The sequence below is a fragment of the Ahaetulla prasina genome, chromosome 11, assembly GCF_028640845.1.
Source record: "Ahaetulla prasina isolate Xishuangbanna chromosome 11, ASM2864084v1, whole genome shotgun sequence".
NCBI lineage: Eukaryota > Metazoa > Chordata > Lepidosauria > Squamata > Colubridae > Ahaetulla > Ahaetulla prasina.
In genome coordinates this window covers 21,273,631-21,297,043 of record NC_080549.1, presented here as the reverse complement: position 1 = coordinate 21,297,043, position 23,413 = coordinate 21,273,631, and the positions used below count along the sequence as shown (strand labels likewise).

Genomic DNA, 23,413 nt, shown 5'->3' with positions numbered 1-23,413 from the left:
GTGATTGCAGCTGGCTTGAGAGGGAGACATCAGAGCAAAGATTTCTCTCTTTTTTAATTCATCGCACCTGAAGCCGAATTCAGCTAGCGATTTGAAGAGCCTGCAGCTGGCTTGTGGAGTCAACCATTGGAGCGTGATTCTTCGACTCGCAAGTATACTTCCCATATTTCCAATGGTCTTAGGCGACCCCTGGCAAATCGTCATTCGACCCCCAACGGGGTCCCGACCCACAGGTTGAGAACCGCTGATTTAGATCCAGTGCTAAGTATATGTTGCTGCCTCATTGTACTTGCTGCCAAGTACAATGAATGTGCCCACACCAGACCTGAAGTACCTTTCCTGCTTCTGTTCCAAATAATGCAGACTCCTATGCTTCTGTTACTTTTCAGGCAATCCTGTGATATCCAAACAGTAGAAGAGACCTGAACATCTGAACCATGTGGTCCTACAGAATGATTTGAAATGGTTCTTCTGAAAATCTCCTAATCAGGCCCTTGCTTCTGTCCTTCTAATTTGTTTTCAGAGCCAGACATCCTACAATTGTTCTGCTTGTTCTCTTATGAAGTTACCCTTCCAGATAAACCACTAATTAACAACTAACATTCCAAGGCTTAGACTGAAATACCACCCAAGCGGATGGGATTTGTTCTCAAAGGGATATAAAATCCCCCTACCCACCTCTTGGTTCCACTGTGTTAGAAACCATCTTTCTGCCTCTCCCATTTTTCACTTACCGACTGTCCAGGTGCCCCTTGATCTCCCTTCAGTCCAAGCAGTCCGGGCTGACCTGTCTGGCCAGGGTTTCCTTTTTCTCCTTTCACTCCCCCAATCCCGGGTGGTCCACGGGGTCCTTCAGGCCCAGGAAGACCTTCAAGTTGCAACACAGAATTGGTGTGTCAGTGCAACGTCACTCTCTTTAGAATCAGCACTCTCCTCTCTGTGGTCTTGGGCTAAAAGACCATGCCCTTTATGTCTGTGGGCCACTTTATGTTCAAGGTGAAGCCCAGCCAAGGAAGGACCTGCCCAGCTATTGGGGTGGTGGTTATGGTTATGCTATATCAATTTATAATGCTTGGTGCCTTCGTTTTTGAGCATTGACTGTCCAAGGTATATTTGACCTTTTCTTATTGTATTCAATTGACCATTTCTTAACCTTTGGGGTAAGATCAAGTAGTCTTTCATTAGTTTTATCCTACATGGGGAATGGCCAGGGAAGAGGGAACACCGATTTTTTTGGGGGGACAGCATGGAGAGGGATTGCAGAAGTACAAAATTGGAGGGCCCATACCCTTTCCTCTTGAGATGTATTTATAGAATCCTTGGATTGGAAAGGAAATTTGGGTCTTCTAAGCAGAGTTGTGTATATCCCTACAGAATTGTAAGAAACTATGGCTGGCAACCACAGGGAGTTCAGAATTGCCATAAAAAAGGACTTAGGCTGGGGGTTCTGCCTCACCAACCTGGAACCCCAGGTGATCTCCTGAAGCCTTGCAGAGTGTAAAGAGATGGTGCAGGCAGAGGTGAGAAGAACATCACATAACTTTGGTGGACATTTTCTTATCAATGAAAGCAACTTTAATATTGTTTGTCAACAAACTCAACAACGGGCAATCTATGGCTTCCTCTTTCTAAAATCAGCAGACAAAACTAATCAGCCCATAATTATTAGTGAAATGGTATCGATGAAGATAAGGAGAACGGGCATGGGGGGGAATGGAGGAGGAACAGTCCCCAATCTTTGAGACAATCTTTCCATTTTGGTTTAGTCTTTCCTCCTTTTGTTGAAGTCAATTCATTCACTCACTCACTCACACATGCATTCATTCATTCATTCATTCATTCATTCATTCATTCATTCATTCATTCATTCATTCATTCCAGGCATTTCAACAAATAGAAGTTGATCATTAATAGTTTAACATAGAAAAGGTCTTTGGCATCTTCAATAAAAATTGAGATAAAAATATATGGTGCTTTTCATGTTTTAAACACATTCTATCACAGAATGGCAGAATGTAGATACTACTATAAAAACATCAAATCAGAATTTGGCGATGTGATATACTCCTGATGAATTATAGGAGCTGAATTCCTATAATATTCAACTGATAGCGCCAGGAATTGGACAACATTGATTTAAATGAATTAACTGGGTGCCTGTCTTATAGATGTTGGCAATTTCTATGCTATTTCTGCCATATGAATACGGTTTTCTTAAATTAACCAATTAGTTTAAGTTTTTTTTTAAAGTTTGATTGAAAGGACTGTTGATGTCATGAAATATTTTCAACCATAGAAGTAGAAGGAAGAGATAGCATATTTCAAGGGGTAGTAATCCACCAAATCCAGCTTGCTTTTTAAAGACTGAAAAATTAATACCAACTGGAAAATTGTTGAGATAACAATAACAACAACAACAAAATGTCTGGTAATTGTTATACCATGTGAACGGAAATATTACGAACACTAAGAACAGTATAAGAAAAATATAATCACAGTTCTTAAAACACCACAGGGTTCTGCTTAACAAACTCCCCTCCTCAAGTTGTAATTAAATGTAAAAGTCCCAAGTGAAAAATATTTTTTCAATAGAATTAGGAAAAACAGATTCGCTGTTTAGGTTCTACATTTTCAAGTGACAACACATGAATCCAGAACCTAAACTTTGTTCAACTGTAACAATGATTAACAGAAACAAGCCAGCTTTGTAAAGTATGGTTGTTTTAAAGTACCTAATGTCCCCATTCTCAAATTTTGCATAACACGCACAGGGCTAAAATGGAGGTGGGCTGAATTATGAATCAATGTATCATTGTAGGAGAAAGAATAACAGAACCTAGGATTGGAGTTAGAAGAGGGATCAGTCTAGAATCCCTATGTAGCCACAAGTGAACTAAGTCCAATCCTCTTGAATTCTGTTGACCCATATCTAACTCCAAGCTGGTGCTGTTAGTTGAGAAGATTCCTGTGCATAGGCTATGTAACAATAAAGATGAGAATGAGCCTCATCTTTCATACCTGACAGTTGTGTTCCCACAGGAGATGTTTTGAAGTTGGCTTGTTCAATAAAACATAGTTCACACTAACCATGGACTGGTTTAAATTGGATGTGAGCAAAAGTATAATAGGAAAAGCTTCTGATTTTTTTTATGGTCACACAGGTCTATGTTAATACGGGATAATGTTAAACCATGATTGTTATATCTTATGCAACCAGAATCTAAGTTAACAGCAAAATAACATTATCAAGCAACCAATACAGTCAAACAAACTAGCCAAGTTAAGAATCTAACCTGGAGGACCTGGAAGAGTCAGAGTTCACCAAAGGCCAATGTTCGTTGTTAGGGGGTAGATATGAGATATAACAGTGCAAAACAAGACGGCTAGTTAGAATTAGCATTCATGAGCTGATACTACACAGAGAAAACCTATCTCACCAGCATATTTTGTATTTGCAGATTGCAAACGTGCATGCACAGACAACCCCCCTCTCCCATGACATCAAAACATACCATGTGTTTCTACACAAAATAATTTAGATATACAATTTATTCTGGTGATAAGGCTGCTACAACTCGTCAAAGTCAACCTTGGTTGATATTCTACTGAGCAAGGCTCAATATCTGTTAGTTTCAGGTAAACAACAAAGGCATCTATTTTTGTGACCATTTCACTGACTTAGCTGGAGAAGAGATACTCTAGTTGAAATCAACTAGAGGTACAGGAAAACCTCAACTTACAACAGTTCACTTAGTGACCATTACAATGGCACTGAAAAAAGTGACTTATGACTGTTTTTCACATGACCATTGCACCATTTATTTATTTATTTATTTATTTATTTATTAATTAAACTTTTATACCGCCCTTCTCCCGAAGGACTCAGGGCGGTGTACAGCCAAGATAAAAAGCAATAAGTATACAAAGTTAAAAATCAATTTAAAATACCTATTCAATAGTGGCCGAATTAAAACCGTCAAATTGACCAACCTAAAATACCCCATATAAAATTACAGAAGATTTAAAAATTTAAAATTTAAAATTTAAAATTTAGAAATTTAAAAAATCTAAAAAATCAGTCCAGTCCCGCTTGAATGAATAAATGAGTTTTTAATTCCTGACGAAAGGTCCGAAGGTCAGATATTTGGCGCAAACCGGGGGGAAGGTCGTTCCAGAGAGTAGGTGCTCCAACAGAGAAGGCCCTTCCCCTGGGGGCCGCCAGCCGGCATTGCTTGGCGGACGGCACCCTGAGAAGACCCTCTCTGTGAGAGCGTACGGGTCGATGGGAGGCATAAGCAGCAGGCGGTCCCGTAAGTACCCGGGCCCTAAGCCATGGAGCGCTTTAAAGGTGGTAACCAGAACCTTGAAGCGCACCCGAAAGACCACAGGTAGCCAGTGCAGACTGCGCAGGAGTGGTGTTACCCGGGAGCAACGTGGTGCTCCCTCAATCACCCGCGCAGCTGCATTCTGGACTAGCTGAAGTCTCCGGGTGCACCTCAGGGGTAGCCCCATGTAGAGAGCATTGCTCATGGTCACATGATCAAACTTTGGACGCTTGGCAATTGACTCATATTTATGACGGTTGCAGCATCCCGGGGTCATGTGATCCCCTTCTGTGACCATCTGACAAACCAAATCAATGGTGAAGCCAGATTTACTTAACCACCGTGTTAGTAACTTAACAACTGTGGCAAGAAAGGTCATAAAAAGGTCATAAAAATGGGGAAAAATTCACTTAACAAATGTCTCACTTAGCAACAGAAATTTTGGGCTCAATTGTGGTCGTTAAGTCGAGGATTATCTGTACTTGTTCCAGTGATCTTGGAAATGGTTATGTAAGTTCTCCAAGACTGAATGATTAATTGAGGTCTAAGAAAGGATCTTAACAGATCCACTATTTTTGAGGCTCTTGGGAAGAAAAGGTTCACTTTATTGAAGCTTAAACTATCTTGAAGATTTGCCCTAAAAGCAGTTTCTTTTGTATGGCCATTAAGAGAAGATTAATGGGATTAACCAAATTTTATTTATGCTAAGCATGATATGGCAGAAGATGATTAGGAACTGTCATCTGGCTTATAGGCTAGACTGCGAAATTTAAAAAAATCTCAGAAACTACTTTATTGCCAAAAAATCATCATAGGATTTCAGCTCAATTCAAAGATAATGTTCCTTTTGCCAGTGTTAATTAATCCTGCTAATGACACTAATAGTGATGCTACTATTATTAAAACACTTGAATATAATGCGAAGTTATATTTACTATGTATTTCTTTTAATACTTAAAACATAGCTGCCAATTGTTTCTGTAATAGGTTTATGATATCCATCCTGATCTTTTCCAAAATAGTGGATAAAGGATAAAGTGACATGGAGTTGATACTCACAGTTTACAGCTTGTCAGTGAAATATTCACAAAAATATAAAGAATCCATGCAATTTATCAACAATAAATTAGGAAATACATATGCATAAGTTTCCATCTCACTTTTTTCTCTGCATTCTTGGTTGACCATTCTATATTAATGCTAAACAAAAGATTAGACTAACCAGAACTTTCTATTGCAAAACAGAATCCAAGTTTTGCTAAGCCTTTTCAATATACACAAACAGAAAGCAACCAATCTTTGTAAATTCACCATTTTCCATTTCCTTTTTCCAGTTAATTAAACTGCACTTTTAATGAGCCACAGGGGATTGCTCTCTTTAAGTAATAATTTAGATTCAGAACTTTTCTATGGCTGTGCTCATGAAGATTTGTTTCTGAGAAGCTATCTTAGCAAAACTTTCAATCTTTCTTTTTATTCCATTACATACAAATGTGTATGCCAAGTCAACTTTATCCTACAGAAATATACACACACAATAGATTTTGTCTCATCAACATTATCTTACTACAAGAAAAAAAATCTAGTTGCAATTAGAAAACATAAATTGAAGCTAAAAGCTTCTTATAGCTAAATGCTTTGCTTTTTTACCCAGAATTGAGTCTGAATTCAATAGGGATTTACTCCTAGGTAAACTTGACAAAAAGACAGATCCATTTTATCCAGCCTCGTCCAAAATGGACTCTCAGTATAAACAAACAAGACAAGAATGGCAGTGCAAAGGCATATACAGTATGTGATTCCAAATGCTAATAAATCATGTTTATTGCTTATGTCTATGGAGGTTCTCAGTCATTCATGTTGTCCCAAAGGTGCTTTTTCAAGAGGCAACTGGAGTTTCTTGTTATTCTTTGAAGACATTTCGCTTCTCATCCAAGAAGCTGAAGAAGCTTTTTGGATGAGAAGCGAAACGTCTTCGAAGAAAAACCAGAAAGCCCAGTTGCCTCTTGAAAAAGTACCTTTGGGTTTATAACTTATGTTATGGCAAATATCATCATGCTCACAGCATCACATTGATTCTACCAAAAAAAAAAGATGTTTATAAATGGTATGTAAACATGCTTCATTTTCATTCGGGTCACAATCTTTGCAATTTGCAGGGTAAATAAACCCCACATTTAAAAAAAATAAATTAAAAAGTGTAGGCAAAGTATAAGACATTTGTACAAATTTAGACCATAATCTTTTTCTTTCAATTTTTTAATGGTATTTCTCAATCAAACTTCTGCCTTTGCCTCATTATACATATAGGATAGATTGATGACTGGGCATACTCATTCTGGTGAAGAAACCATTTTTATCGAAGACGTACATTTAATTTCATGCAAAAGGTATTACTCTAGAGTTAATGAGCTAACCTGTGGCACCTGGAAGGAGGTGATCAAAAGTTCACCAAGGCCATCATTACAAAGAAAAATATCAATATAGTTAGACACATAAACAAACTGATACGTTTTCACAGCGATCCATCTACATTTCTTTTTAACAATTCCATGTGTACACCAAACTGTCATCATGATCAAAAATTACTATTATTATTTTTTTACAGTGGAAGCCTCAGCCCCAAGAAAAAAATTACTTAGGCTGTTCACGGGATGCCGTCTGGAGTAACTGCAAGTTATTACAGGTGATCCTCAACTTACAACCGTTCATTTAGTGACTGTTGAAAGTTACAAGGACATTTGGAAAAGGGGATTTATAACCGGTTCTGGCACTTAAGATTGTCACAGAACCCCCAAAATCACAGAAACAAGATTTGGGTACTTGGCGACCAGCATGTATTTACAGTGGTCATGTGATCACCATCTGCCATCTTCCCAGTCAGCTTCCAACAAGTCAAGTCAATGGGAGAAACTGGATTCTCTTAATGGCCGCATGAATCAACAACTGCAGTGATTTGTGGTTAAAACAAAGTCATAACATTGGGCACAGCTTACTTAAAAAAGCAACAGAATGCCGGGTTCCAGTTATGGTTGTAAGTCGAGAACTACCTATATATCAAAAGCATCTCCATGTTAGGACAAGCTGCAAGAAGTCAGCCAAAAGTGCAACCCTCCTACCAATTATTGAGAACAAAATAGATTGTTCTATGTATCTAGTTCTCTTTCTTCATGGTTGCAACTGCTTTATTGTCCAATCATTATTGAGTTACATTCCGGGGGTTGATTCCATCAACAGTGGACCAATTGAATTTCCTTTTACTCATAATAACAGTTTGGTCTTCACCCACTGGCAGATGCATGGTAGCATGAGATGAACACCTACATTCTACATGCAGTGAAAACAAAGATGATTGAAACAATGCCACAGGGCCATTACTAGCACTTCCTCTTAGTTACAGTGACAGCATCTTCATCTAATTTAGTCTTCTCCCAATGCTCCTACATGAAAGGAATGTGTGTGTGTTGATGCTGTCTTCTATAAAATTGAATCAATTTCTTCTGTGGTCATGTGAAACTACCCCACAACAGAGCATCTTCAAACGCCTTGCATTTACTTCAAAGGCATTGATGAGAAGTCCTAGAGATGTGTTCTACTGCTTTCCCAGTAGATACCAGGTTGAATGTTTGTCTGAATGCTTATCCTGGATGTCTGAATGTTTAACATCTAACTTATCTGGTGTCAATGCTTTAACCTATAATTGCACAGCTATGTTTACATCTGGTTAATGAGCTATTATCATCATCCTCTTCATCCTTGTTGTATAATTATGATATTTTATATTCTACTTGTAAGCCCTCTTCAGGTTTTTGTGATGGAAATATATTCCTGGGATAAACAGATCTTAAAGAACTTGTAAAAGTTCTTTCTTTTATGTAAAATAAGAACAGAATTTTATCTGAAGTTGGGGATGTTATATTAATATTTAACCAAGGTCAGATAGAAGCCAACAGGAATTCTAAAGGCTGAAGGCTAGGTTGGAGTAAAGCAACAGCAAACCACTTCCTTATATCTGCCAAAAAAACCTCCATGGGCATACCCATCAAGACAGCAAAATCAAGCTTGACTTAAAGCACTGTCCCTCAAACCTTTTGGGCAGCAGGGACTGGTTTCATGGACATAAATTTTTCCACGGATCAGAGGGGGCATGGTTTCGCATGCTGCCTGCATCCTGTAGATGGAGCTTCGCTTGTTTGAGAGTAAAGATTCGTTCTCCAAGCTTGTGGATTGGTTTCTGAACATTTCATTACCAGGCTAGGTAACGTCTTAAGGGGATGTCAGTGTCAGTGTTCTTCTGTTTATAAGGGCTTTGTTCAGTAGGTCTTGTGATGGGCCAGGTGTGGGTCATCAGTGGGAGTCTTGTGCTGATGGGTCTTGTTTGCATGGCCTGATTTCTGGCATGCCATGGCCCGGTGCCAATCCACGCGACGGGAGTTGGGGACCCCTGACTTAAAGGACATCTTATTTTAAGATGTTATAATTAAATTTTTAATTTGTGAGCCACCTTGAGTAACATCAATTGGCAGAATCGTGGTATATAAATCCCACAAATAACTTATTAAAACAAACGATTTATACCGTATGTATACTGTATGTATTAGGAAGAGACATAACAATTGGTCAATCCATTACGTTCTTTAGAACTCACTCTATCATTTTAGTTTTTGAGAAGTCAGAACATTTTGCCCAGGTTGAGCTACAATTTAAATGCATCTTCTATGGTCATAAAGTATCATCACTAATTAAGTGTTACCAACTGCCAGAAAGTGTACAAAAAGTGTCAATTACAGCAGGGTCTCCAAATTTGGCAACTTTTAAGACTTATGGACTTCAGCTCCCAGAATTCTTCAGCCAGCCACCCTGGCTGAGGAATTCTGGGAGTTGAAGTCCACAAGTCTTAAAGTTGCCAAGTTTTGAGTTCTCTGAATTAATGGCCAGTCTAAATAACCCTGAATCATCTACAATGAGTATTCTAATGACTCAGTTGTTATATTGCTAATGAATTCCAAAACAGGACTGTTGGACATATAAAAATAGCATACAAGTTATAGCACTTTCTCTAAACTTGCCAAACATCGTTCCACATGTCAGGCAGATTTTATCAGATACCAGTAACAGCTCGGTGGCATTTATTTAACATTATCATTTATACATAGGAACCACAAACAAACAAGCTGGACGGTGACAGAATGAAGATGAGATGGGATGCATTGCACCTGCTGGAATGGAGGACACGATGGGGTAAGAACGAGCATTAATGATGAGCATAACCCAAACAAGGAGGAATAAATGATGAAAACTGAACATGCGGTGCTGCTAACATGAATTTGATTTCCAATGGTCCTACGAGCAGTGTGAATTATCATTCGGTGCACAAGATGAATTTCCTGATCAGGTGGCATCATGGTACAGGCAGCCTGGGCAGATGCTTATTAAGGTTGATTGGGTGCTTGGCTTGATGAGTGCTGTGATCACATGCAGAGCCCATTTAAAATTGGGAAAATTTTGCTGGCAGATTATCAGCAGATTCTATCGTTGTCTCTTGACATGGATAATGCTTGTCTTTTTCAGGATAACTTAACCATGTCTCAAAGGCTGAATATTAAAAGTCTGGTCAGATCATCAAAAACGTCAGTCTGGAAAGGGCTGATCAAAACGATAGCCCGATAAGCCAATAACCTGCCAGCAAAATATTCAGTGTATAAACCTTTTTTTTCTTACCTGGCCGTCCTGGGATGCCTGGTGGCCCAGGGCTCCCCTTAGGTCCTTCTGATGGTGGCCCAGGAAGTCCTGGAGGACCTTCTAAGCCCTGAGTGCCAGGAAATCCCTTGGCACCCATTTCTCCTTTTAAACCAGGGGGTCCTGGAGGCCCTGGGGGTCCAGAGAAGCCTGAATCTCCCTTTTGACCTATTTGTTAAAACAAAGAAGGAGAGAGGTATGTAAAAGGATCAGCATGCGACAAAGGCCCTTAAATTGCTGTTGAAAAAAAAAAAAAGAGAGATGCTAGAGACCCCCAGAGTGATAAGAGATGATGCAAGCTGAAAAACTGATACCCAATATTTTTTTGATATCTCCCTCCCAGTAGCTCCCATCTGTCAACATTCTCAAAAAGACAAGGAACATCCAAAACCATCCTTCAAATTTGCTGTTCCCATTATTTTTATATCTTAGTTTATATATGAGTTTTTATATTTGTGGTTCACAATTTAAAATGGGTAGTGAAACAAGTTTACAGGGATGTGAATCAAAAGTAAAAAAATTATTCATTAGATTGTTAAGCAAAATCTCCTAGTTGGCTAGATTGAAATTTTATGTACATATTTCAGTTTTAAAAGAACAACAAAATGGCAGAGTTGGAAGGGACCTTGGAAGTCTTCTAGTCCCTGTTCAAGCAGGAGACCTTATACTATTTCAGATAAATGGCTGTCCAATCTCTTCTTAAAAGCCTCCACCTATGGAGCACGCACAACGTCTCAAGGAAAATTTTACATTACCCTCAGACAGAAGTCTGGATGAACCTTCCAGATATTTTGGGTCTATATATCTCCTAAGGTTTGCATCCAGCATGACTTTTAACCAGGCATTCTGAGATTTGCAATATTAAGAGATCTGGTGATGTTCCACTGGGCATCACCAGATTCCTTAATATTGCCAATCTCAGAATGCCTGCTTAAAGTGTAAGTAATGGTTGCAAATTTTCAGAATTTGCAACACTTGCCCTCTTGTCCAAATGTCAACTGCATTTCTGTCTCCAAAATGAAACAATCATCTAGATGATGATCCATCAGTTCTAGTAGCCAGAGAGGAAAAGCTTTTTCCCCCTCACTTGGTACCCAATTCTGAGAGCTATTATGAAACAATGAACTTATTTTTCATTAATAAATAAAATTAAGTCTTTGCCTGCAAGTCCTGGGAGGCCTGGAGGTCCGGGAAGTCCAAATCCTGGTTGACCTGAAAGAACATAACCACAATGGCAAAGTTAACAAGTTAACAATGCAATTTCGTGTTATGGATCTTTGCCAAAACACATCAACCTTTCAACCAATGGATTCATCGTCATTATAGCGATGCAAAAGGAAAAGGAAAGCATCAAGCAGAAAAAAAGGAGGCTCACCTGGTTCACCTTTCTGCCCTGCTGGTCCAGGGATGCCATCTCGCCCAGGTTGTCCTTTTTCCCCCAGAAGGCCTTGAGAGCCAGGACGACCAAGTTCACCTAAGACACAGAACAGGAGAATTGCCAACAATGAATTCTCTTGATGTTCTAGAAAAGTAATCCAAAGATCTGCCTACTGTAAATGCTACCATTTCTAATGCAACTCATAATCCAGACAAAAACAATTCACTGTGTTTCTACAGACCTGATTTAGGACTGGAATTGTTCACCTATCACAGACATGACCAGCTGTTCTCCTTAAACATTTTAGGAAAGAAGAATTGAGAAATTTCACATAAGAGATGTACAGCTAGCCACAATTATGTACAAACGTTGAAATCTGTTTTGTATTTGCTCTTGCTGCTATCCTTTATGTAGATACTCATGAAGATGTAGATTAGGTTATATGTAGGCAGAATTCTCCACAAACAGTAAGGACCACACAGCATTCATAAACTCAATCCCACCCCAAGTTTATATCAAGCAAGCTAATGCTGTTCTCTGCAAACTAGGATCTCTAATTTAGAGAATAAGTCGCAAACCTAAAAACAACCCAACCAGCCTAACACAGCAAACAAAAAGACTACCTAACCTAACCCAACCCAATATAACCTAATCTAACCATATCTAACCTAGCAAATATAAAGACTATGTAATCAATCTAATCTAACCTAAACCTAACCTAACCAACCCAACCCAGCAAACCAAGGCTACCTAACCTAACCTAGCAAACCTACAGACTACCTAATATACCAAATCTGAAAACTACTGCCTACTTCCCACCGTTTGTAGGCCACCCAGAGTCACCTCTAGATGAGGTGGGGGACACACAAACCTAACAAATAAACTAGTAAATAGAATAGAATAGAATAGAATAGAATTTTTATTGGCCAAGTGTGATTGGACACACAAGGAATTTGTCTTGGTGCATATGCTCTCAGTGTACATAAAAGAAAATATACGTTCATCGAGGTACAACATTTACAACACAATTGATGGTCAATATATCAATATAAATCATAAGGATTGCCAGCAACAAGTTATAGTCATACAGTCATAAATGGAAAGAGATTGGTGATGGGAACTATGGGAAGATTAATAGTAGTGCAGATTCAGTAAATAGTTTGACAGTGTTGATGGAATTATTTGTTTAGCAGAGTGAAGGCCTTCGGGAAAAAACTGTTCTTGTGTCTAGCTGTTCTGGTGTGCAGTGCTCTATAGCGTCGTTTTGAGGGTAGGAGTTGAAACAGTTTATGTCCAGGATGCGAGGGATCTGCAAATATTTTCACGGCCCTCTTCTTGATTCGTGCAGTATACAGGTCCTCAATGGAAGGCAGGTTGGTAGCAATTATTTTTTCTGCAGTTCTAGTTATCCTCTGAAGTCTGTGTTTTTCTTGTTGGGTTGCAGAACCAAACCAGACAGTTATAGAGGTGCAAATGACAGACTCAATAATTTCTGTGTAGAACTGGATTAGCAGCTCCTTGGGCAGTTTGAGCTTCCTGAGTTGGCGCAGAAAGAACATTCTTTGTTCTCCTTTTTTAATGATGTTTTTGATGTTAGCTGTCCATTTTAGATCTTGCGCTATGATAGAACCTAGAAATTTGAAGGTTTCTACTGTTGATACTGTGTTGTCTAGTATTGTGAGAGGTGGAAGTATGGAAGGGTTTCTCCTAAAGTCTACCACCATTTCTACGGTTTTGAGTGTGTTCAGTTCCAGATTGTTTTGGTTGCACCATAAGGCTAGTCGTTCGACCTCTCGTCTATATGCGGATTCGTCATTGTCTTGAATGAGACCAATCACTGTTGTGTCATCTGCGAACTTCAGTAGCTTAACAGATGGATCATTGGAGATGCAGTCATTGGTATACAGAGAGAAGAGAAGTGGGGAGAGCACACAGCCTTGGGTGGCCCCTGTGCATATTAAATGCATGTAATAAATCTGCCCAAGAGAATGCTGATGAGACGTCTTTTTTCTCTCATTTTTTAATTTACTTAAATTTTTTCTTTTTCTTTTCTTTAAATGATTTCTTCAAATTTGGAAAGTTTTTACTTTTCAAAAAACTAATTTAAATTAAAATTAATTTAAAACAAGTCCCCATGCTCTCCAAGATTGTTATAAATGGGTGGGTTGCTTATAATTGAAAGGTTATGGCATACATCCATGTCCATGGTAGATTCAGTGATTATTGCTGCCTTGGACAAAACTTAATAAAAAATAATTGACAAAATTTCCATCCGCCAACTTCAAAAGACCAAACTGTTTGGACCTACACATATACTATGATGATACATTATGGACCAGGATCTTGGAAAGAACTTGATGCATACAAAGGCCAACACCAACTTAAAAAACTGGTAGCTGTGACTTCACATTGTTGTGTGGAAATAAAGAAATAGCCGCACCCTGGTAACTCCAGAGAGAAAAGGAAGACAAGCTAATCCTAACTGGTGTCAAACTATACTTCTCAAAACTCTGAGCTCACACAGAAACCATAACTTAGCTTGTTTTTTTTATTTTGGATCAGTGCAAGGTGTGAATCCAGTAACTGTAACTCACTCAACAAATGCCAATTAAGGAAACTGTGGCACAGCATGTATGGGTGAATTGGGATGTGAAAATGATAACTTTCTGGCTTAGCATGATGCTTGATGGTAGCCACTGTTGATGCACCAAGTTGTCGATTTCAGATATCCACTGCAGGATGGTGGCTTGATGGATTGCATGGGGGTTGGGAGGGAGACCATAATGAATTCTTTTAGAATCTATGCTAGATCGAAGAAAGGAATGGCAAGGAGTCAAGATTTAAGCAGCATTGAACTTCATTTCACTTGGAAGAATGGAAGGTGTGACCCAAATCTTCTTCTCTTCAGTGGTTCTCAACATTTTCTTCATCATGGACCACCTTTAAATACGTTTTGTGGTGGATCCAGAAGTTTTAAATCATAACCTTTTTACAAGCCTTCATGGACCCCTTGTGACAACATCGTGGCTCCCCAGAGGTCCGCGGATTATAGGTTGAGAACCACTGTACTAACTCAAAGGCTTTTAAGATAGTTCAAGACAAGTAAATCAACCAAACAAACATTTCCCTATTTTATATTTTTCAGCACCTACCTGGAGATCCAGGTGGTCCTGGAACACCTGGGCTTCCTGGAGGTCCATCAAGACCTTTTGGTCCTGGAATGCCTGGTGTCCCTGTAAAAACAAAACCATAATCTGAAGGAAACACAAGACAACTTCAGTAGGTATCAACATCCCTGAACTGGAAAGACAGAATTATTGATAGAAGAGAATATTTGTAGTTTAAGATTGGTGCTGTCTGAGATTGGTTGTTTTCTTGCTGATGTTTCATTACCAAACTAAGTATCATCATCAGTGATCAAATGAAATGAAAAAATGAAGTAGAATCTTCTGTGATTAGAAGCAAAGAGAAAAGTAGACCCAGATAAAACAGCTGTGCCTATTCTCACTTTATGGTGTTTGTTAAATAAGCCAGATTTTAGTTATCAAGCCAAATGAAGATGGTCTATACAGGAACCTCTGATTTACATGTACAAGCCCCTCATTTCCTTCCATTAAAGCAATCCTTTTGATTCCTAAGCAATCTGTTTCCATCATAGCTGGCCATGACACAATTTGTAAAATATTAACAAGTTTTCTGTTCTTTTTCCTTCCTTATCCCTTCTCTTGTCTTTTTTGGAACACCAAACCCTTGGAAATGGCCCTTTCTGATTTTAAACTTCCATAAATTACTCCAAAAGGCTTTTGACATTCAGAGCAAGAAAGAAATAAAACATTTGTTTTCAAGAAACAGATTAAAATTTTAGAGAAAGAAAACAAGCAGAAGGTACACTTTTCAGCTCAGCAACTAGATTGTCGAGCAAAACTCAAATGTTTTAGAAGATGGGGTGACTTCTGGTTGATATTGCAGCATGAACAGCTGGAAAATAGTGGCGCTCTGCCAGGCTCCGTGAAATGCCGCTGGTAACTGCTTGCTGGGAGACCCTATGGGGTCAAGATACCCTGGAGGGGTGGTGAAGAAAGGAGAGGCGCTCTTCAATCATGAGGAAATTGCAATTTCCTTATTGATCCGAAGAATGCTCTCCCGAACGGCACCAGGGACAACGGCCATCTTGGTCTTTCACAAGCTGGGACAACTAGGACACTAAGTCTTGTGCTGGAGCAGTGCATGGACAGAGCCATGAAACTGGGTGAGATAACTTCCAACTTTTACCTCAAAGATTTAACCCGTTAAAAATTATAAAAAAACAATCTCCAAATAGTAGAGAAGTGGCTATTGGATTTATGGAGAAAGATTAAAGATTAAAAATTAAAGAGAAAGACTAAAGATTAAAGACTCAGATGCAAAAGAAATACAGTAAATACTGTATTTCTATGATGTTTCAAATCATAGAAAGCCTGCAAAAAGTTGAGTAAAATTGTGAAAAGTGATTATTGAGAGAAATTGCTTTTCTAAACTCTATCTTTAACCCCCCTGAATGGATGACGGTCAGCTGTTTTGACTTTTACACTCTATTGAATGCTAGAATTGAGAGCAGGGGAGCCATCTACTGGAGGAAGAAGATTTCTGCAATGTGAGAAATTTGAATAAAAGTGCTGAAAGGAGAGAAAACAAATAATACTTGGAAGACTATTTGACCTTGACTTTATCTTAGTAGGAGATCTGGAGGCCTGGAAACATTTACTGAGCTGTTTGGAGATTTTTAAAGCAAACTGAACTATAAATTCCAAAACCTTATGGAACTGTTCATTGAAAGGTAGATTTGAAAGATTTGAGAAAACCTAGTGGGCCAAGCTGGATTTGATTCACTAACATCATTTGATAGATCATCCTATGAGGTAAAAGAAGAAGAAATAGAAGCGGGGCGGGGAAGAAAAGAGGAAAAAAAGAGAAAAAGAAGAAAAGACAAATAAGACTAAAATTTGGACAATTGGGAAGTTGTAAACTGGAAACTATAAAGATTGTAAAGTATAAATTTATAGCTTTTAAGGACTAGAAAGCTAGAGGATTTGGAGGAATAATTCTGGGATTGATTAATTTTATTAATAATTCATTTTTTGGAATTTTTAGATATTGGGATACTGGAATATTAGAGATACATTGAGTAATTTTTAATATATTAATTTGGTACAAAATGACTCGGCAGGAGACAATAAAGTCCTATGAAGAAATGTTAAGGATGGCTAAAAGTTTTTATGAAAGTGTGACCAAGAATCATAAGGAGATGATGGGATTGTTTAAAGATAAAGAAGTGAGTGTGGAACACTCTCAACAAATGATGGGAAAAGATGAACAAAACATCTTTACAAGAAAATAAAAGCAATGAAAGGGCAATAACAATTAATACTAAGAATTAAATAGATAATCCCTTAAGAGTTTATAATAGCACAGAGAAAAAAAAGAGGAAGATTTCCCCAAAATAATGAAAAGGTTATGGATGAGTATCTAAATGATGCAGCAGGAGGAGATAAGGGGTAAGGCAGAGGGAACATTCAGTCTATGTAAAAATGTTAGAAAGAAATATAGGATCCTATGAGAGAAATATAAAAGAATCACCAAAAAGTCAATAAATGATGAAATTTTAAAAAGGCTAAGAGATGACAAAGAGAGACCTAAGATTCTATAATACTATGATGGTATTAAAAACTAATAGAAATAGAAACAAATAGAAAGTATAAACTGGGAAAATAGTAGCACATATATAGATTTATAATAGAATTTATTATAACCACAAATATATCAAGATTAGGAGGTTGAAGACTGTGATTAGCATATTTAAATGTATTATTATGATGAACAGTGTGTAAAAAAATATATTGGAATTCATAGCTTTTAAGGATTACAAATTTAGGGGACTTAGAGATATAATCCTGGGATCGAATGAATTTTACTAATAATTGGTTTTATTGGTGTTTATAGAAAACTGAGATATCGGAAATATTGTGGAACTTGAGTAATACTTAAAATATTAGGATATTGATGATTTAATAGGGGTCAATAAACACATTGTATGAAGAAATGTAACTGATGGATTTGGAGAAAAAATATTTTTTGGAGAAAGCGAAGTATCATAAAGAGAGAATAGTACTGTTTAAAGATAAAGAGGTGAATATGGAAGAACCCCAAGTGTGTGTGTGTGGGGGGGAAATTGGGAAAATAGTATTATACATAAAAGAATATAATGAGCATATTAAGGTTAGTAGTTGGATGAGAAAAACTATACATATTATTACTGTCAGCACTGTGTAAAAAAATGTATTGACCCAGTCATTACACTGTCCACAAATTATGCTGGTTGTTAAAGAAAAACTGCAAATAAAACATATACAAAAAAGATGTGGTAATTGACACAGTATAGAAAGAAATATTGGTAGTCCTTGACTTACAACCCCAATGAAGCCCAAAATGTCTGTTGTTAAACAAGATGGTTGTTAAGTGAGTTTTGCTCCATTTGCCACCGTTGTTAAGTGAAACACTGCAGCTGTTAGATTACTAACCTATCTGTTAAATGAATCTGGCTTCTTCCTTGGCTTTGCTTATCAGAAGGTTGCAAAAGGGGATCCCATGACCCCGGGACACTCAACCATCATAAACATGAACCAGTTGCCAAGCCTTCAAATTTAGATAACATGATCATGGGGATGCTGCAATGGTCATAAGTATGAAAAATGGTCATGTCACTTTTTTTCAGTGCCATTGTAACTTTGAACAGACACTAAATGAATGGCTGCAAGTCGAGGGCTACCTATAGAGAGAACTTGCTTCTCTATAACTGTTTTAATTCCCCTCATTTCATGAAAGACTTTTCCAACTGAAGGCCATCTAGATAGGAGTCCCAAATCTCTGGAGGGTGCTGTAGGAGCCCAGCGCATCTGGAGGACATGAAATGGATAGAAACCTTCACAAAGAATTTAAGCTCTGGAAAAATTATCTGTTTCAGAAGCAAAAGAAGAAGAAAAAAAGAGAAGAAAAATGAGCCATGTTAAATCAATTACCTGGGAATCCAGGAAGGCCAGGTTCACCTTTTATTCCCAGAGTACCTGGTGACCCAGGCAACCCCGGATTTCCAAAAGATCCTTTAGGGCCTGGAGAACCAGGGAAGCCAGGTAATCCACTTTCACCCTGGGGACAAAACATAGCATTTTTTTAAAAAGGAAAATCTAGAAGCTGAAGAAGCTTCTTGGATGAGAAGTACAAGGTTTTCAAGGAAAAAAACCCAGTTGCCTTTTGGAGTAGCACAGGGCAATCTTGTCCATGATTATGAAAAGGTGCTTTTCAGTACTTCCGGAAAGAATGCTAGACAACCTACCTTGGGGCCAGGAGGACCTGGAATACCAATGCCTGAAATACCGGGATCCCCCTTGTCTCCTTTCAGTCCAGATGACCCAGGAGAACCAGGCTGGCCAAGACGCCCTGGGACGCCTTGTGAACCTTTTGTGCCAGGGGGACCTGTGCAAAACAGTGAAAAAATAGCAGATCATAGCAGCTCTGAAGCAGTGTATATAACCATTGTGGATCAAGGATCACACTTTACAAGTGGAGTGGCAAGGCAAGGGTTGAAGAAAAACCAAACCCAGATGGATTGAATGAGATGGAATACCAAGCACAAAGAAATGTGGAGTTTCTGCACTACAGAATTATAATGCTTTCACAAAGTATAAAAAATGGAGTGGCTGATGTTTAAAATACTTGTTGCTTGTTGTCAATCTAGATGACATAAGAATTTAAGGAGAAGTTTCATGGATTAGATCACAGATCCCTATCCAGTCCAACATCCTGGATTCCCAGTTGTATCTGGGAAGAGAATATCACCATGTTGGCTCCCTACAGCATGTATGCTGCTTCTAATTCAGGGTTCCCTAAAAGCTAATTTGATTCCTAACCACATCCCTGTTCCCTAAAAGCTAATTTGATTCCTATCTATGTCCATGCCATGTAGAGGCAATTTAGCAACAATAGCACTTTGATTTTCTATGTATACCACTTCAAAGTGCTTTACAGCCCTCTCTAAGTGGTTTACAGAGCCAGTGTATTAACCCCAACAATCTAGGTCCTCATTTTACCGCCCTTGGAAGGATGGAAGGCTGAGTCAACCTTGAGCCTGTCAGGATTGAACTCCTGGCAGTGAGCTGACTAGCCTGCAATACTGCATTCTAACTACTGCACTACCGCAACTCTTCAATTTACATTGTTGAAATTCAGTTTTTGACAGCCAATCTTCTAAGAAGCCTTTTCCAATCTTTTGCATGATCCAGAGGTATGGATCTTCAGCTTCCTGGTATGGGATTATTAGAATTGAGGCCCAACACATCTGGAGAGCATATGGGTTATGGAATGTTTTATTCTGAAACATCCCCTTTTTCACGATACAATCCTACATTTCTTGTCAGGCACAAATGATCAGGACCATACATTCAGATTTATTGTTCAACCCTATATAGAAGAATTCAGTTAACTAAAATTCAAATATGAATTGGCGCCAGATAAGGGTCAACAGAATTCAAGGAGTGGGGCTGACTTTGATCATTTGTGGCAACATAAGGAACCTAAGCAGATGACATATTTAACTCCCTCCCACCCAGCTCCGTTTACTCTTGTCCTATATCTTTCCAGTCAAGGAATAAAAGACTCAACCTAAATTGTTTCCAATTATTAAGACAATCTTTAGTTTAATGAATGGTTGGAAGGAGTGGGGAATGAAATCCCTACCTGGCAGTCCCATCTCGCCAGTGGCACCTTTTAATCCAGGGGGCCCAACTGGTCCAGGGGGCCCCAGAATTCCAGTGTCTCCTTTGGGACCTATTAAAACAGAATTATTGTTACTACTTTGATGCTGGATGGATTTCCATGCTGTAAACACATAAGCAATAAGAAAATCTTTATAACTTGTAATGGCCAAGTTCATCCATTGTCCTTCATCAAAAGAAAAGGGTTGGTTGTCTCTCACCTGGCAATCCAGGTGCACCTGGCTGTCCAACTAATCCAGCAGGCCCTGGGTCACCTGGGAGGCCTGGATAACCCTTCTGACCGGTCAAACCAGGATTACCTTCAAGGAAACAAAAGGTTGAATGAGTAGTCTTCATATTTAGGTTTGACTTAGCCAAGCAAAGACATGTAGCAAAGAGTAGGTGCCACTGAGTTCCAAAACCTTCCTATTGATACTGGTAATTATAGTATTTAACATCTGGTTGTACAACATTCCTCCCAAATTAAATATAAGGATTTAATCATGTTGTTGCATTATTGTGAGTTATTTATCTCCAAACTGAAAGCAATATCCACTGGAGAGCATAGAAAAGCCATAACTGTAAAGGGGATAATAGTGATATAGTTCCTTTTAATAATACATTTTAACTGATTTGCCTTTCTATTTAATTACACATTTGTTTTTGTTTTTCTATTTCTATTTCTATTGAACACAGCCTGTGGTTTAAAGGATGTAAATTCAAGAAAACAGAGTTCTTCAGGACTTCTCTGAAATAAACCAGATTTTGTTCATTTAGGAATATCAGACAGGGAAGTACAGATTAATATTCAATTATTTGCTTCTCATCTTCCAAATTCTTGGAAATGTATGAGTGACAAACATTGTCTAGCCATCTCAATCACTTTTTTCAAGAACAAATATTCTTAATTGTTTTAAGAGGAATATTTACCCTGAGAAACATACCAGAAAGGGAAGTGAAACCTATGGATTAATGGAAGTTCTGAGACTGAAAAAACACCCACCTTGTTAATACCCAATCTGCTGACCCCTATCATGTGGAAGGAACACAAAGCGAACCTTTTCTTACCTTTCTCTCCAGGTTCCCCCTTTTCTCCTTTGGAACCCAGTTGGTCAATATCAATTTTTCCGGGAGCTCCCGGCAAGCCAGGTTCTCCTTTGCTGCCTTTTTGTCCGGCAAGTCCTGGTTGACCTGATTGTCCTGGTAAACCATCATTGCCTAAGCAATATCCAAAGCACATAATGTTTCTTGTTAATTTGGAGTGCACCGACAATAGTCTTTAAGCCCCAATGAAGTAAGTGAAAATCCACTATATCCTTCACATTATCAACTTACCACATTATCACTAGAATGATCTTCAATCATCAACAACTATGACAGATAAAGCATTCTTCATCAGGGTGACATTCCTCTAATCTCATCCCATCCTTGTCCATTTCATTTCCAAGCCAACCACAAAACTTTGGTTAGCGTGATTATTAACTGGACCACTTTCTCCATCAGGGCTGGATGGAGGTCAGCTCTGGTTCAAGGTCAACATTTTGATGCAAAAGACCTTTCCATCATAGCTTATTATTGCTGATTACACATTTAGATCTAAATAATGTCATCAATTAAAGGTGTAGGGAAACTTTTAGGTTGCACACGGATTTGGAATTTTGAGAGCATCTTGTAGACATCTCTCACAAACTGGTTACCTTGGATCATAATCAGCCAGAAGGCAAACTGTTGAGCTGTACCAAGATGCTCTGAGGCTTTCTGCCATTCCAAACTTTTGTTGAGTTTGGAAGTGGCCACAAAGCACTAAATTGCACACTGCCACCATGTTTATATATATACAGGGCATGTTAATGCAGTGTTCTTGGGAAAAAATGTCAATGTGATGGAAGGGGAGCTTGGCTTTGAAGCATGTTAGCCTTCCATTGTTTTTTTTTTAAATGAAAAGGATATAGAAATATGCATGAATGCCAAGAGAAGCACCTATTGACAACACCTTGTCTTGAAAAACCTGAAGGTTGTGTCTGAAATTAGAATTTCTCTATCTAGAGGCAATATATCAAAAGCAGACTTGCCCTTTTACCGAATTTAAAGGATTAATTCTAAATTCTAGGGATGGAAAACAGAGACCTCTTACCTTTAAGCCCAGGGAAGCCATTTCTTCCAGGAGATCCAGATGCTCCCACAGGACCAGGTGCCCCCATCACTCCCATCTCGCCTTTGCTTCCTGGAAGCACAGCAGAAGCAGTTTTATTTGGAGCCACAGAATCACCAACTTTCCAAATCTTTTTACTTCCATCACTTTTCTTCCTGAAATTTCAACCTGAAATGTTTGGCAATAGCAAGGCAATTGGCTGATCTCTAATTCAATATCTCTCAACCTTGGAAGCTTTCAGATATGTGGACTTCAACTTTCAGAATTCTGGAAGTTGAAGTCCACACCTTTAAAAGATGTGAAGGTTGAGAACCGGATGCCCTCTCACTTGTGCTCAAATAATTCCCATTTTTCTGTTTGGTGATCCTATTTAATTTGGGACAGCCATCTTAGGAGCATCATGAGTACATGGGAGGGTCATGTTACTGACTCTGCAGCAGAGATCAGAAAGGATTAACTCTCCACAAGATGGCGCCTCTCTTGCTTCAATGAGAGCAGCATAATTGAATATAACTGGAAAGCTTTTAATTCTTTGAGGGCTTCCAGACTCTAAGAAACCTGGAAATGTTCTCAGCTCATCACCTTTGAAATGAGTCAATGTTTTGATTGGTGAAGGACATTTCCCTACTGTTTTCCATTCATCAAGACACCCCGTTATGAATTTTATGTCGATGCAATTATCAGAAAGTATTGTAAAATGAAAGCACCTCCTATCTACATAACCACAATAGCACAAAATATATTTACCTGGTATGCCTGGAGTTCCATCTCGTCCTGGAGAACCGGGGGAACCTGGTCCACCTGGAAGACCAGGTGCTCCAGGAAAACCTGGGTTGCCCCTGTCACCTGGAGGACCAGGAACATCAAATCCTGGTGGCCCAGGATCTCCTTTCTCGCCAGGGATGCCTTGAAATCCTAGGAGAAGTTGTCAGAATACAATCCTTTAATTATAGCTTTCCCAGAATCAGCTGTTAGTTCATCCTTCCCTCACCTTCATGCTTTGCGGGTATTTAGTTTTTAACTTCTAGAATTC

The 23,413-nt window shown here is 38.6% G+C and overlaps 1 protein-coding gene across 1 annotated transcript in view; it reads right to left on the bottom strand.

Moving 5' to 3' along the window:
* The window catches only part of COL4A5 (collagen type IV alpha 5 chain), a 139,588-nt gene that overhangs the window by 11,925 nt on the left and 104,250 nt on the right, over nt 1-23,413 (bottom strand). Inside the window, exons 32-43 of the mRNA XM_058196543.1 lie at nt 23,128-23,295; nt 22,363-22,452; nt 21,297-21,446; nt 20,450-20,548; nt 20,212-20,301; nt 18,812-18,951; nt 18,498-18,624; nt 14,595-14,675; nt 11,440-11,538; nt 11,226-11,276; nt 10,047-10,232; nt 735-868 (exon numbers count right to left, since the gene is read on the bottom strand). Of these exons, the coding sequence (XP_058052526.1) occupies nt 735-868; nt 10,047-10,232; nt 11,226-11,276; nt 11,440-11,538; nt 14,595-14,675; nt 18,498-18,624; nt 18,812-18,951; nt 20,212-20,301; nt 20,450-20,548; nt 21,297-21,446; nt 22,363-22,452; nt 23,128-23,295 (1,415 nt within the window). The remainder of the gene's footprint in view (nt 1-734; nt 869-10,046; nt 10,233-11,225; nt 11,277-11,439; nt 11,539-14,594; nt 14,676-18,497; nt 18,625-18,811; nt 18,952-20,211; nt 20,302-20,449; nt 20,549-21,296; nt 21,447-22,362; nt 22,453-23,127; nt 23,296-23,413) is intronic.